Source organism: Gymnoscopelus braueri (genome assembly GCF_963280865.1).
Source record: "Gymnoscopelus braueri genome assembly, chromosome: 24".
Lineage (NCBI taxonomy): Eukaryota > Metazoa > Chordata > Actinopteri > Myctophiformes > Myctophidae > Gymnoscopelus > Gymnoscopelus braueri.
Window position 1 is genome coordinate 12,220,891 of NC_137626.1, and position 16,938 is coordinate 12,237,828.

At 43.6% G+C, this 16,938-nt stretch overlaps 1 protein-coding gene across 1 annotated transcript; it reads right to left on the reverse strand.

Annotated features, from left to right (window-relative positions):
* Positions 1-579: 579 nt before the first annotated feature.
* LOC308080721 (uncharacterized protein) lies at positions 580-14,642 on the reverse strand. The gene is made up of 5 exons (XM_080422674.1): positions 14,539-14,642; positions 12,834-13,110; positions 3,120-3,242; positions 833-966; positions 580-648 (listed from the first exon to the last, which is right to left on the reverse strand). Exons 2-5 carry the CDS (start codon positions 12,871-12,873, stop codon positions 595-597), a joined length of 351 nt encoding a protein of 116 aa, XP_080278800.1. The 5' UTR covers positions 12,874-13,110; positions 14,539-14,642; the 3' UTR covers positions 580-594.
* Between the last annotated feature and the right edge of the window lie 2,296 nt (positions 14,643-16,938).

The window sequence follows — 16,938 nt, forward strand, 5'->3', positions numbered from 1 at the left end:
CCTGTATGAGTCCTTATGTGTGTTTTTAGATTAGACATTATAGTAAAGCCTTTATCACAAACTAAGAGGGCTTTTCGCCTGTATGAGTCCTCATGTGTATTGTCAGGTTATCCATTCTAGCAAAGCCTCTACCACAAACTGTACAAGAAAAGGGCTTTTCGCCTGTATGAGTCCTCATGTGTTTTTTTAGATCACCTGTGCTAACAAAGCCTTTAACACAAACTGTACAAGAAAAGGGCTTTTCACCTGTATGTGTCATCATGTGTGTTTTCAGGTTATCCATTTTAGCAAATTCTCTACCACAAACTGTACAAGAAAGGGGCTTTTCACCTGTATGTGTTATCATGTGTGATTTTAGAATACTTTTCTGATTAAAGCCTTTACCACAAACAGAACAAGCAAAGGGCTTTTCCCCTGTGTGAATCATTGTGTGTCTCTTCAGATATGCCTTGTGATTAAACATTTGACCACACTCTGTACAACTAAAACGTTTCTCCCCTGTGTGACTCCTCATGGAGTGAGTTTGTGTTGATGATTTCAGGGACAGCCTGCCCTGTCCTCCCACATTTTGTTTCTTGTGTGATTTCAGTGTGTTTAAAGCTGACTGATCTCCCCTAGTCTCCTCCCACTCATCACTGTCTTCAGTGTCTGATTCAGTACAGTGTGAAGAGAGGAGCTGGTCATTATTAGTTGGTTGTGATGTTCCACAGTCCTCTACATCAGCTTGTGTTTTCATGTGTTCAGTTGAGGTGCTGGCTACAGGCTTTGTCTCTCCGTTTTCATCATCATCTTCACTTTTCACTGCTAATAATGTCAACGTTGACGCACCAACCTCTTCTGGTCTTTGAAGTAGCTCCTCCTGTTCCTCTTTAATCTGTGGAGGTTGTGGTTCCACCTGGACCAGACTGGGGCTCCACTCCTCTTCTGGTGAAACCTCCTCTTTGCACACAGGGACGTGCAGGAAGTCTAGGAAAAAGATACAGTGAGACACTATAAAAGGTTTGAATCTTGTACCTTCACTGGAGTGCCTCAGTGCAGAGTAGTGGCATGAAAAAGTATCAACAGATTACTCTTTGCCCAAATCTTCCAAAATTTAAATGTGATGGTGTGCTAACTGCACTCTGTGCAGTAAAGGGTGTGGCCTTTTTTTGTTTACATTGCAGCGGGACAAGACGACCTGAATGAGAGGCTATTATTTTGAAAGTAATTACTTGTAAATATTAAATCAGTATTAAGGCACCGTCAAAATACATTTTAGTCGTCTAAATCAACTGTAGATTTAGTCAACTAAAATCTTATGATATTTAGTCGACTAAAACTAGACTAAATCTAAAACATTTCTGATGACTAAAATATGACTAAAACTAAATGGAATTTTATTCAAAAGACTATGACTAAAACTGAATCAAAATTTGCTGTCAAAATCAACACTAGTGTGTGTGTGTGTGTGTGTGTGTGTGTGTGTGTGTGTGACGTTAGTGCTGCACGATTAATCGAAAAAAGATCGTGATCTCGATTCAGACACCTATGCGATCTCGATTTTAAATTATGACGATTTTTTTTTCAATGTGGAAAAACTTGAAGAACAAAGACACTGGATTAAGTAAGCTTGGCTGTTAGCCTGCTCCTGACCAGGCTAACTTCACAGCTAAATTGCCATGGTAACTAAGGTAGGCTTGCTTCAATTCTCTTTTGAGGAATCGGATAAGGCTAAACTTAGCCAGGGTGAACTGGCTAAACTAATCTTCAAGATAATTCACCTTTTGAGGAACCGACTCAGCTCTAATCCTGGCTAAATTAAGCCAGGATAGGTGGTAAAGCCTAGCCTGGTAAACCCTCCCTCCGGAAATCTCATTTCTATTTGATTCCTGGAGTGAGTCTGGCCTGATCCGCCTTTCTGCAATATTGGCTGTGTACGCCAAACGGACGAGCCTATCAGCGTCGTCGCTCATTGTTCTGTGATTGACAGCTTACGTTGGCCAATCAGGTGGCGAGTTCGAGTGAGCCCAAAACACGAACGGCAGCCATCTTTTTCTTGTCCGCTATATTCTCCGCTATTTTTTTACTTCAAAAAGCTCTCTAACTTCTATTTTGAGGCACGGAATTTACTTATAAGATATCGTTTGGATAGAATTTAGTTGTTTAACTTCATATATGTGGTCAATTAATCATGACAAAGCCTATTTAAAAATAAAAATGTAGAGAACCGGTAGGGGCGGGCAGTGACACCCATGTATCCGAATAAGGTAACCCATTTTGGGCATGGCTGTCTCAAAAGTCCCGTTGCGTCACATTAAGACTGGTGAACTGCTGATTGGCTGAAGGGGAAAAATTATCATTGGCTGAAGGGGTTGTCAGTCAACGGTATTACTCCCGCCCAACTCCAGCACAGCCAATATTGCAGAAAGGCGGATCAGGCCAGACTCACTCCTGAAATCAAATGGAAATGAGATTTCCGGAAGGAGGGTTTACCAGGCTAGGTAAAGCCAGGCTTTAGCTCTAATTCACCTTTTGAGGAACAGGCCCCAGGTGTAAAATCAGCCATTACGGCGCCATCAAGGCACCGTCAAAATACATTCGTCTAAATCAACTGTAGATTTAGTCAACTAAAATCTTATGATATTTAGTCGACTAAAACTAGACTAAATCTAAAACATTTCTGATGACTAAAATATGACTAAAACTAAATGGAATTTTATTCAAAAGACTATGACTAAAACTGAATCAAAATTTGCTGTCAAAATCAACACTAGTGTGTGTGTGTGTGTGTGTGTGTGTGACGTTAGTGCTGCACGATTAATCGAAAAAAGATCGTGATCTCGATTCAGACACCTATGCGATCTCGATTTTAAATTATGACGATTTCTTTTTCAATTAAAAAAATAAAAAAAAGGTTTTTTATTTTTTGCTTAATATTTTTAAATTTACAAGAGAATTGTGTGAGAATCGTGTGAGAATCGTGATCTCAATTCTTATGGAGGAAAATCGTGATTCACATTTGAGCAAGAATCGTACAGCCACTGTGTGTGTGTGTGTGTGTGTGTGTGTGTGTGTGTGTGTGTGTGTGTGTGTGTGTGTGTGTGTGTGTGTGTGTGTGTGTGTGTGTGTGTGTGACTGACCTGCATCTCGGTCCAGGCCCATGATCTCAGAGTCTCCAAACTCCAGCTCTCCACTCAGAAGGAAGTCACGCTCCAGAACCAGACAGCCTGGCTCGCACACCACTGCCCCATCCTCCGTCTCAACTACACACACACACACACACACACACACACATACAAACATGTACAAATATTAGCATAACTTAGTCACAGAGACCTTCTCCATAGACTAGTACAGGGGTTCCCAAAGTTGGGGTCGTGGGACACTGACGGTGGGGTCGCGAAGATATTTTCGGTCATAAAAAAATATTTTACAAAATAATTAAAAATAAATAAACATAATGAATGAAATACAATCTAAAAATGATTACAAATAGTACATTTTACCCATCTCATTAGGTACTGTAAATGTGATTGATTGGATTCTATATTAACAAGATTATTAACAGTACAAGTAGTAGGCCTACAGTCAAAAGTCATACTATAATACATTACAAATGCGCACCGAACTTTTAAGTTTATGTGCATAAATTACCTCCAGGGTTAGGTGGGGTCGCGAGTCAATGGCCGCATTATTTTGGGGTCACGGGCTGAAAAGGGAACCCATTGACCACTAGTACAGTGGTTTTGCTACATTGCTCTCTCGTTGTTCACATATGGGAAACAGCGCCCTCTGGCGATGATATAGAAGCTTCACATTCACTCCCTCAGGGCCAAACCCTTTTTGGCCCGATGGGTCTTCCGTCGCTTTCCGGTAATCCACTCCCGAAGGTATTATAGGAGACCGGAATGCGGAAGTCGTTCTCTTGGCTTCCTTCTGCCTACGGTGAAGGAGCTTCACGACAAATCTACAATAGAACGAGATCTGCGGGTCATCAAAACTCTAGAGCGACTGGTCGGATTCTCGGTCCACAGAGTTCCCCAGACCTCCTTCTCTCCCTCCTATCCCCGCTGTGCTTTTCCGGATGAGGAAAACACAGCATTCTACGGACGTTAAACTAACCACACTAGTTACCTTGGCTAGCTAGCCTTTAGCTTAGCCTGGCCTCTAGCTTGCTCAGTGGCTTGGCCTAGTTTAGCCTAGCCTAGCCACCTACGTCCTTTACGATGGCTCGACGAGAGCCCAACACTACCGCCGATCGCCACGACCGGGGAGCCAGCGTGGATCTCTCCTCCCCCCCGGCGACGACGCGACACCCGTTCCTGCTCCCAGCCCCTGGATGAGTGGGACACTCAGTCTACCATGACGCACGCGCCATCGTGGACCACCAGGCTCAGTTCTCGCCACCTTCCCTTAGGCTCTCCAGCCCTGGAAGAAGCCGCGACACACACTTCAGCGTACAGATCTGGCTGAATGTGCATGCCTATGTGTTTCCTTTGTTTGTGTGGCTCGAAATGTTTTTCCATGACAAAGTAAGTGTCTGTGTAATTTAAAAAGCAACTCGAGACCGGAGACGCCGCTATACCAGCGCTAGCTGAGATGCGACGCCTCACACAGGAGATTTTTCTCAACTAATACTCCACAGGATGGGCTGGTAGAGTACTCGGTTTGTGCGTCACCCACGGAAGGGTACGGTGGTTCACCACAGATCCGGCAGGTAGGTCCAGTTGCTTTTCCCAGTCTTCCTCCGCCCCACCCGCTGCCAACCAGAGGCGAGCAGCGCGACCGGAGGGACAGCGACCGCCTCCCCCGCCTTCCAAATCCCACCAAAGAGAGGCTTCAGACAGGGGTTTGCACCTGGATAAAGTGGCCGGATAAAGAGATGATCTTCACCAGAGCTGGCAGACGCGACGGAGGATCGCTCGCCAAGCACCGAAAGAAAGAAGATTGAAAAACACACACACACACACACACACACGTGCCAGAGCGGATTGTCTGACTGTGCATGCCTTGAAGGAAAAATGTTTTGCAAGATACACACACACATGCCAGAGCAGATCGTCTGACTGTGTATGCTATAAAGAAGATTTTGCAAAACACACACACACACACACAGGCCAGAGCAGATTTCCTGAGTGTGCATGCTATTGTGTCTCCTGCTGTTATTGTTGTCAATGTGTGAAGAGGACGAGATCCTCACCGGAGCTAACGGCGACAGAAAGTTGCACCCCGAGCCCCGAGTTACTAAACAACGTGAATGTGCATGCACTTGTGCGACACGCACACACATATCAGGGTACAAGTTTACATGACCGTGCATGCCTCTGTGCCCCCCTGCTGTTGTTTGCTCGATTGTTTGTCATGACCAAGGTTTGTGTATTAAAAACATGGAATCGCAACGAAATACAGCAAAGTCTTCACTGGAGCCAGCGGAAACGGCGAAGGATCGTTCCTCTAGCCCCTGGAAGAAGTCCCGACACACACACACTCCAGAAGTACAAGTTACTTGAACGTGCATGTATCTGTGTCCGATGTTATTGTTGCTCAGAATGTTTTTTTCTATGACAAGTGTTTGTGTATTAAGAAACAAATTGCAAATTGTGTATTAAGAAACAAATAGCGCCTCTCATGTACTTGGCCTTCTGAACAGGGGTACCGATCCTCTGTCCAGAGGCGAGACTTTTATTCAGATTGGTTTCCGCACCGGGGTCGCGGACCAGATCTGGACCTAGTTGCCTCGGAGGAGAACGCAGATTGCTCGCTGTTCCTCTCAATGAGAGAGCAGGCTCCTCTGGACCTGGACGCCCCGGCGCACGAATGGCCGGGGGGGCTGCCTTATGCGTGCCCTCCGCTGGAACTGATCCACTCCACTCCGGAACGGATCAGACTCCAAGGCTTGGTGGCGTTGCTGGTGGCTCCGGTATGGGGCTCCTGGAGATCGGGGAGATCTCCCCTCCTCTACGAGCAACCTTGGCCCCTCCCGCTACGCAGGGATCCGCGACAGCAGGCGAGGGGCGAAACCTTTCATCCCAGACCCGCTGAAATAGGAATTGTGGGTCTGGCCCGTGGAGGGAAAACTTGACTGCGACTGGTTTTCCACCTAGAATGGTGGCTACCAGTGGGGTATCGTTCAGGTTCGACTCGCTCAAAATAACTAGTTCCTTGCCGTGAATGTGAACGAGTTCGTTCTTTTTCTGGGACAGTTACGTTCACACTATAGTGCATGCCCCCATCCCCTTCCCCCGCTATAGGACGGGAGGTTGGGCTGTACGTGCGTCGTGCGACGTAGAAAACAAAAACGCTCCCACGAGGGCGTTTTTTACACTAGACGTGAACGAGTCAATTGAACTATTCATTGCCGTGAACGTGGACAAAGTCGTTCGTTCGCTGAAATGACTGTTTTTCCACCACTAGCGGATACTATTCAGGCCGCTAGGGCACACTCCACTAGGTCTCTCTACGGGACAAAGTAGGGCGTGTGCGAGGAATGGTATCTGGGACGGTCCCCGGCTGTGCGTGGTTCCGCTCCAGGTTTCGGTCGCAGACGTCCTGATCTTACTACAGGATAGGTAGGATCTGGGAAACGTTTTCTCCACGATCGAAGGGTACCTGGCGGCTCTCAGTGAGCCACGGTTGGCTTCGAGGGGAAAACCGCGTAAAACAGCCCCTTGTGGGCCAGTTCATGAAGTGCGCTGCGTGCACATCCTGTCTCAAGGTCCCTGTTCGCCGCGTTGGGACTTGGTCCTGGTGCTCGACTCACTCTCTCGTCCTCCTTTTGAGCCGTTGAAGACGGAGGAACCAAAGTTCCTCACGTTCAAAACGGCACTCCTGGTTGCGCTGTTGACAGCGGAACGGGTGAGCGATATTCGTGCCCTCTCGGTGACTCCAGAGTGCATGAGGTTCGCTGGGGGTGACGGTAGGGTTGTCTTCAAACCCAACCCGGCGTTTGTCCCCAAGACTACCTAGCAGTGGTTAAAGCCTACTTGAGGTGGTGGCTTTTCACCTGCCTCCGGTTGCCCGGAGGAGGATCGGAGGCTGCACTGTCTCTGGCCAGTGAAGGCCCTGGGGGTGTGTGTCCAGAACCGACCCAGCCGGTTGTTCGTTTCTTTGGGGCCCCGGTCACGGGGAAGGCGGTGGCTTAGTCAACGCCTTCCCGGTGGATTTTTGGATGCTGTTCGCCTGGCATACACTAGTAGCGGAGCCCCAGTGCCTGACGGCCTGAGAGCGCACTCTACTAGGGGTGGGTCGACGTCCTGGGCCCTCTGCAGAGGTGTGTTTTTCAGGACGCCTACACGGCAGCAAGTTAGTCGTCTACCTCGACTTTCGCTGCTCTCTTTGGCCTGGACGTGGCAGCGCCCTCCATGGCGCACGCAGTCCTGGGCGCGGTTTCCACCTGACGGTGGGGTAGATGCATGGAACAGACGTAAGGTCGGTTCATGCCCTTGTGCCTCCTAGGGGGTGTTGACGTCCTGGGCCCTCTGCAGAGGCGTGTCTTTCAGGACGTCTACATGACAGCGAGTTGGTAGTCTCCTTGACTTTCGCTGTTTTTCTAGCCTGGACGTGGCGGCGTCTTCCTCGGCGCTCGCAGTCCTGGGCGTGGCTTCCACCTGAAGGTGGGTAGGGGCATAGAACGGATGTAGGATCTGTTCATGCCCTTGTGCTTAGTATGTCATAGGCCGAAGTCCAGGCCTTAGGTCAGTAAGGCGGACTTCGGTCTGTTAGGGCCCTCCACTAAGATGGACAGGCTGTGCATGTTTTTTAGATCTTAGGGCTGACAATGGGTTGTCAGGGCCCTACTTTCCTGATCCTTGCCTCAGACCCGGTGGGTCTGATGGCGTCTGGGTGCTGAGGGCCACGCCCCTGGGGGGGCGGGGCCCTGGCGCCCGGTACTGGGGCAGGTATTGTGGTATCTCGATTTGTAGATACATTCCGGGGGTTTATATCTCCCATATGTGAACAACGAGAGAGCAATGTAGCAAAACTAAGGGTTACTTCCGTAACCCCGGTTTTGTAAATTGCGAACGAGTTGTTCACAGAAACACCCTTCTTTTTGCTTCACCGTAGGCAGAAGGAAGCTGGTGTATCAAGAGAACGACTTCCGGTCTCCTATAATACCTTCGGGAGTGGATTACCGGAAAGCGACGGAAGACCCATCGGGCCAAAAAGGGTTTGGCCCTGAGGGAGTGAATGTGAAGCTTCTATATCATCGCCAGAGGGCGCAGTTTCCCATATGTGAACAACTCGTTCGCAATTTACAAAACCGGGGTTACGGAAGTAACCCTTAGTTTTCAACCTTTTTCATATGGTCCACTATTTATCCGGCATTTGAGCCACGGAACCACCATTTGATGAGATTTAGCCTCTCAGACCCAAAACTTCAAAAATGTTGTTATCGTTGGATAAGCATTTTGTCCACAATTCCATGCTGTGTTGATGTTGGTACCATATGAGAGATAACGAATCAACGACGATAACGAGCCAACGAATCGACTCATCAACAGCTGAAATGTAGAAGTTCATCAGGGGGTCTGCGGGAAGTGTGAAGGGAAAATAGAGGAAGTGGAGAGAGGACAAGAGGAAACGAGAGAGGGAGAGCACCACGCCGTCAGACAAGCAAAGGAAGTTGGTTTGGACGAGATAAGTGTGGAGGACAGCAGGAGATTAGGAGGTGGTGACCTGTGTTGTCATGTCTGCTTATTATATTATAAGCGACTTTGGGCTTGTGGGGGTTTTTTTTTGGGCTCGTTTCGAAAAGTGTAGTTGCTTATTTGGCCTCGTTTCCTAAATGTCGTGGACACATAGACATGAAAGGTGGCTTGAGCCCCTGCCCTTTTACCCGTCGGTAAAAAAAGTGACCTCTCCAGACTAGGAAAAAAAAAAAATCTACTACCCCAAAAAATACATTTCAACTGTCCCTATCGGCCTAACGGTAAGGCAGACGGAAATGGCAGTGTATGTGCTGGATGCAGCTCAAAGTGAACTGTACTCAGGCATCTAGTTTGTCGCCGTCCAATCTTCCTAGCCCGTGATATTAAAGAAAAACGGGCGACAATGGCCAAAACTCAATCGAAAATCGGCGAGAGTACCCGTTTTTATGATTTGGCCATTATCTCTGGCCAATCTGTCCAATCTGCTCAGTTCGATGCTTGTTGGATGTGTGACTTTTCGGGTTATCTTGGGGGTTTCAGGCCTAAAAGTATGGTAAATTGTTCGGTGCCCCTTTGAAATTCCAGCCCCTGCCACTCCAAATCCCTCTGCACGTCCCTGTCAAGCACCCCCCCCCCCCAAATGAAAGTGTATTTGTTCACAAACCCCCTTCTGAAACGATCATTTGTGCCAGGGACCCCCCATACCAGATGTGTTTTTTAAAATGTTCCAAAAATACTATTTTTTTTTCTCCTCAAAATTATTTTGAAAATAGCCAATCTACAAGCTCACAACGCGTCGCAATGCGACGCGTTGTGAGCAGTGGTGGAAAGTAACTAAGTACATTTACTCAAGTACAGTACTGAAGTACAATCTTGAGGTACTTTTACTTTCCTGGACTATTTCTAATTGTCTATACTTTTACTTCTACTCCACTACATCTCAGAGGCAAATAATGTATTTTTACTCCACTACAATTATTTGAAAACTTTTGCTACTAGTTACTTTGCATATATAAATGTATTACATTATAAAACATACATTAACCACTTTAGCCCCATTTTATACCTAGGCTATTTGAAAATAGCCGATCTACAAGCTCACAACGCGTCGCGACGCGTTGCAAGCTTGTGATCTGAAATTTTCAAACATTTTAGTACTTTTACTTTTGGTACTTTATGTACATTTTGATACCAATACTTTTGTACTTTTACTCCACCACTGGTTGTGAGCTTATAGATCGGCTCTTTTCAAATAGCCATCATGTGGCCTATTATAGTCACTTCTTTTGGGCTTGTTACCATAGACCTGGTTGCTTGTTTCTCTCGCAACATCTGGTGGTGACGGAATAGCAAACACAGAGAGTGGATGAAATTGCATTGCGGCGCGTTGGGAGCTTGTAACCTATAATTGACATATAGGTTTTGAGGTTACTCGTGTGGCCTATTATAGTCGCTTCTTTTGGGCTCGTTCTCATAGGCCAGTTGCACCACCTCACACTAAGTTCAAACTTAGCCTAGTTTTAGCTTTAACACATTCAATCCGGGAAAGTATCTCTGTCATTTTAGATTTCTTTGGCTATTCAAAAATAGCAGGTCTACAAGCTCATAGTGCGGCACTCGGTGCCGCGCTATGAGCTTGTATATCTGCTATTTTTAAGCATGTTCCTATGCTTTTGGCTGTCTTGGAGTATTTGTGTTATATGTTATGCTTTCAGTGCCATTAAAATATGGAACAAAGACATTTCATTTGTAGTTGCTGTTTTTGTCATTTGAGAAAATTCTCAAATGAACAATTATTTCAGTCTTTCAAAGTTGATAGCTCTGTTCTGACCTGAATAGCTAAAATAAGGATGTTGGATAAAGGCAATTCTGCAATGTGGCCAGCATATTTCATGTAGTCTACCAGTGAATGGAGACTAAAATATGTTGACTATTACTGTTACTTGAAAGTATTTTGGTATGAAAATATGCAATTTAGATGTAACCAAATATAGGCCTACGCCTACTGGATCCATCCATAACTCTTAACCGCTTGAAATTAGGTTGAAAATTCAGGGAGTTGTGATGATTTTAATTGTGGAGAGACTGTCAGCTTCAATGGACATAAATGCATTAGAACAGTGGTTTTCAACCTTTTTCATATCAAGGTCCATTATTTTTTCGCCATTTGAGCCACGGAACACCGTTTGATGAGCTTTAGCCTCTCACACCCAAAACTTAGAATATGTTGTTATCGTTCGATAAGATGCTGTCAAAATAACAATTCGTTACGTTCTCTAATTGTGTACCTGTATAGTAAGTAATGCAGACTCTTGAGAGTGTGACATGTTATACTCAAGATTTAAAGATTTATAAGGGTCCATTTGGTTATCAACTCTCCATCATTTAGCTGGGGACCACCTGGAACCCCCTCAAGGACCACTGGTTGAGAACCATTGCACTGACAAGTCCCGGAAAAGACGCACTGTGATTGGCCGGTAGTCAACGCGCTGTGAGCGCTGTGATTGGCCAGTAGTCACTGTGAGTCTCAGTTTGCCTACTCTAAAATGACGGCCGCGATACCAGTTGCTCCAGCGAACTGCAGAGGCCAATGAGGTATCTAGGTTTCTATATCTATGGCTAGGACTCCGTGTACACAGGAAGTAGGGAGACAGGAAGCAGGGAGAGATGAGGAAGAGAGAGGAAACGGGAGTCCGAGTGGGCCAGGACGTTCATGATGAGATAACTAGCGTGCGAGCGAAATCTCACACACACACACACACACACACACACACACACACACACACCCTTTTTTTTTAAGTAAAAGTATCAATAGCACAATGTAGAAGTACTCTGTTACAAGTAAAGGGCCTGTGTTCAAAATGTTACTTGAGTAAAAGTACAAAAGTATTGGCATCACAATATGCTTAAAGTACCAAAAGTAAAAGTACTAAAATGGTTGAAAATAGCCTATGTATGAAATGGGGCTAAAGTGGTTAATGTGTGTTTTATAATATAATAATTTATATCTGCAAAGTAACTAGAAATTTAAGTTTTCAAATAATTGCAGTGGAGTAAAAGTACAATAATTGCCTCTGAGATGTAGTGGAGTGGTAGTAAAAGTATTGAAAATGGGAAATACTCCAGTAAAGTAAAAGAAAATCCTCAAAAGTGAACTTACAGTACTTGAGTAAATGTACGTAGTTACTTTACACCACCCCGCACACACACACACGTGGACAGAATGTCTGCAATATTGTCTCACTGCCCGTCTGACATACAGACATCAGCCTTTGATGGAGAGAACGTATAGATTTAACACAAACCCATAATAAGGCTTTTCAATATTTTTTAAAGCCACACTTTCTAACGATCACGTCTTACCCCCAGTGGTGGAAAAACTACTCAGATATTTTACTAAGTAAAAGTAGCAATACCACAATATAAAAATACTTAGTAGTCACAAGTAAAAGGCCTGAGTTCAAAATGTGAATTGAGTAAAAGTACAAGTATTGGCATCAAAATATACTGAAAGTACCAAAAGTAAAAGTACTGAATTGTTTGAAAATAGCAGATACAAGCTCACAATGCTATTTTCAAATAGTCTAGGTATAAAATAGGGCTAAAGTGGTTAATGTATGTTTTATAATGTAATATAATGTATATATGCAAAGTAACTAAAGCTGTCAAATAATTGTAGTGGAGTAAAAGTAAAATATTTGCCTCTGAGATGTAGTGGAGTAGAAGTTAAAGTAGAAGTAAAATTGGAAATGCTCCAGTAAAGTAAAAATGCCTCAAAATTGTACTTAAGTAACTAGAGTAAATGTACTTAGTTACTTTACACCACTGCTTACCCCCAGATTGGAAAACATACATTAACCACTTCAGCCCTATATACATTTCGACCATTTGAAAATAGCCGATCTACAAGCTCATCGCGACTCATTGTGAGCTTGTAGATCGGCTATTTTCAAATGATTTTTATACATTTGAAAATGGACAGTCTGCATAATGAGTACTTTACTTTTGGTAATTTAAGTACATTTTGATGCCAATACTTATGTACATTTACTCAAGTGCATTTGGAATTCCAGACTTTTGCTTGTAAACGGACTCACGGAGTATTTCTATATTGCGGTATTGATACTTTTACTTAAGTAAAAAATTTGAGTACTTTTTACACCACTTGATCAGAGGTCTCATTTACATAACAACGATCCAACTCACATTTCACCGGCTGTGGGTTCGACTGCTTCCTCCTCGGCATCTTCCTCTCTTCCTCTGCCTCAATTTTTCTCTCTCTCTCTCTCTCTCTCTCTCACACACACACACACACACACACACACGGATCCTGTGGTCGTGACGGCAGTCAGTCAGTCAACCAGCCAACGGCCTAACTGAGCATGTCATCATCATCATCACCCTCCTCTTCCTCTTCCTCCAACGAGCAGCATCGGTGTCATCATCACCATTCTGGGAGCATGGCTAATATTGGCTATACAGCCTGAAAAAAAGGAAACATTACACCAGTTTATAACATTGTTATTAGACCATTCTGGGGCCATGGCTACACCCTGAAAAAAAGGAATTATTAAACCAGTTTATAACATTGTTATTAGACCATTCTGGGGCCATGGCTACACCCTGAAAAAGAGGAATTATTAAGACCAAGTTTGATCCACAGATCCTACAGCTTCTCCCAATTCAATTCAATTCAAAGGGCTTTATTGGCATGAGAAAAAATACGTTTACATTGCCAAAGCAGAAAGCATAATACAACAATACAGCAATACAATCAAAACAAAAAATATGTACATTTGAAAGTCAGAATCTTCAATAGATCAATTTCTATGTACCAAGATCACTGGGTGCAGGTATAGTGCCGGAATATACACAATGATTAGTCTTTAGGGTGGTTGTGTTCCGTTTGATATCCTTTTCCTATCACAGCAACTCACGAATCTTGCTGCTGTGTTTGCACATTGTTGTACTTCGCCCAGCAGATATGGGAGTTTTTTTTTCTCCCACTGCTGTAGTTTAACACACCTCTTACCCCCCCCCCCCCAGTTTGCCCTGCAATGTCGCCAGCAAAGCCAGTATTTCTCCAAACAAGTACAAAATATAAGATGCTTACCCGCTTGCCCTAATCTGAGTTCCCAGAAGTTTTCGCCAGCTCTCGCATACAAACGGGAGGGGCGAGGAACACGCTTGCCCCAAATGTTAACCTGGTGTCCGGGGTATTTTTGCAATGTATTAGTCCATATCTTTCAATAAAGAAGTGTTTTAATCCCATCTGTGCCTGAACGCCATTCCCCCTCCTCGTTTACTTCCTGTTTACATTGAGTGTAATTCCGACTTTCAACGGATGCGCCCCGTAACTACCGCCCATTGGGAACTTCCGACAGAATCGGCCACAGACGGGATTAAAACACTTCTTTACTGAGAAATATGGACTAATACATTGCACAAACACGCCGTACGAATAGTTAACATTTGGGGCAAGCGGGTATCCTTATATTTTGCATTTGTACATGTTCGGAGAAATACGGGCTTTACTGGCGATATTCCAGGGCAAACTGGGGGGGTGGTCGCCAAGACTCTCGTAGATACGGACCGAAAGTAAAAGTCAAGACTCGATCAAATACATACGATAGTCTTGATCTAAAGGCCAACACACCTCTCACTCAAATCAAACATGAATGAATACAAACGACATTTCTGTCTCGTATTAACGTGGACCGGGTGACTCATTCTTTGTTATTGTTCCCACGGTGAATAATAGACGGAGCCATGTTGGTTATATAGGTATAGCTTTTTTTTTTTGAGGAGTTCTCCAAGGCAGTTTTTTAGGATGTTAAAGTTGTAGTCTTTCCCAGCGCTGTGGTGTGGTGTGTGACACGCGTGTGAGCGGCCGATCCGCTGTCAGACTCACCCTGCCTGGTGTCGTTACAGGAGAATGTCCAGAACTTCCACAGATTGAGATCAAACTCCAACTGGAGAGCCTTTTGTTGCCAAAGAGCCAAACGCACACTAGCTGCTGCTGCTGCTGAGCTGTGTTCCGTGAGCAACCATAGCTTAACAAGTATAAGACTTCCGGTGGACGATCTCTTCACAATAAGAGTATTCTCTAGAGTAAAAAGAAGCGATTGAAAACCAGTGGTGGAAAGTAACTGAGTACATTTACTTAAGTACTGTACTTAAATACAATTTTGAGGTATTTGTACTTTACTTGAGTATTTCCAATTTCCAATACTTTTACTTCTACTCCACTACATCTCAGAGGAAAATGTTGTACTTTCACTCAACTACAATTATTTAAAAACTTTAGTTACTAGTTACTTTTCAGATATCAATTATTACATTATAAAACATTCATTAACACATTTACCCATATTTTAAACCTCTGCTATTTGAAAATAGCCGATCTACAAGCTCACAATGCGTCGCGATGCGACGCGTTGTGAACTTGTAGATCTGCTATTTTCAAACATTTCAGTACTTTTACTTTTGGTACTTTAACAGTTGAAATGTGGAAATATACGGTTTTTGCCCATCCCTCTAACTCCATGTACGTGTAGCATGGTTATTTTTGGGGGTCATGGCCTGAAAAGATTGAGAACCCCTGCTTTAATGCAGTAAACATGAACGTAGCATTTACCGTGGTGAAGTGTTGGATAATATTCACCCACAGCTGGGTTTAACGAGACAGCGGTGCAAAATGAAAATGCGACGTTTCTTAAACGTGCTAGCACAGATGATAAGATCATCTCAAAATAAATTAAGCATATGCCAAGATAACTGAGACTAACATTTGACTACATTTGACCAATGAACTTTGAAATTTGACATGGCTAATGGCTTGTATATCTGCTATTTTTGAATAGCCAAAGTGTAAAATAAGGCTTTTTAGCTCAAATCTAAAAATGACACACAGATGCGTTCCGGGTCTTAATGGGTTAACTGACCATTTACACATGTCAGCCATGTTGCACTTACTTTACAGGGGTTGCCCAACTTCTCCTTGTTATGAACCCTCAAATTGCCATATACTGTATATAGAATGGTGGCGATTGTGTTTTGGGGCGAGTCTTCCGGTTACCTTATGGACTGTCATTTGTTTTCCGAGGCGAACTTCTCCGCCCAGCCCAATACTAATGGAATACTTTCATTGCCGTAAGCAAGGAAATACTTCGTTTTGTTGTTACTTTTGTGTCAATTTATTTATTAAGTAGCCGTGTAATAAGCGGAAAATAGACAATATATTCATCAATCACAATTTTTTGTATGACAATTAATCATCTCCAGAAATTCATAATCGTGACAGCCCTACATATTTGAAAACATGTCTGTAATGATAAAGCATACATAGAGGACATGTAGTGTTGAAACCTTTATTAAACTAAACAAACAAAAACATTATCAAAATGTACAAGTAATACGTAAAAAACAATTTTGTTCAGAAAAACATCTCAAAGACAAACAACTCTGTAGAATGTAACTAACTCAACTGTCTCTGGCATCTACCAAATATGTACTCTATGATCCTTTTAACAATCCAAACAACACACATGTCACCACACAGTGAACTGCTACACAAACACAGAAGCTTGTCAGCACTTGCATATGCATTGATATGCATATCAATGAACATATTTATTGCAGGCATATTAATGAATATAATAATAAACATGACTCTTTTTAATCCGGACAAATGTGGACAGACACTGGTGCTCATATTGTTCTACCAATAACCTATGAGCTGGAGGGAATAATACAAGATAATTTTTTTATTACATTTTATCATGTTGAATAGAAAATAAGAACCATACAAAAAAAAAAAAAAAAAAAACTATATACACAAGAAACTAGAAACAAATAGTTTATTTTATTCAGTCATGTTGATATTGTGAGATTATACAATTCCTCTGCTTTAGTATCCTTCTCATTGTCATCCTGGATTAGACTGAATGATATATGTGTCACATAGTGTGTGTGACTAACTTCCACTAAAAGGCTTGCCCCCCTGTATGAGTCCTTATGTGTGTTTTTTACATTAGACATTCTAGTAAAGCCTTTATCACAAACTAAGAGGGCTTTTTGCCTGTATGAGTCCTCATGTGTATTGTCAGGTTATCCATTCTAGCAAAGCCTCTACCACAAACTGTACAAGAAAAGGGCTTTTCGCCTGTATGAGTCCTCATGTGTTTTTTTAGATCACCTGCGCTAACAAAGCCTTTAACACAAACTGTACAAGAAAAGGGCCTTTCACCTGTATGTGCCATCATGTGTGTTTTCAGGGTATTCATTTTAGCAAATTCTCTACCACAAACTG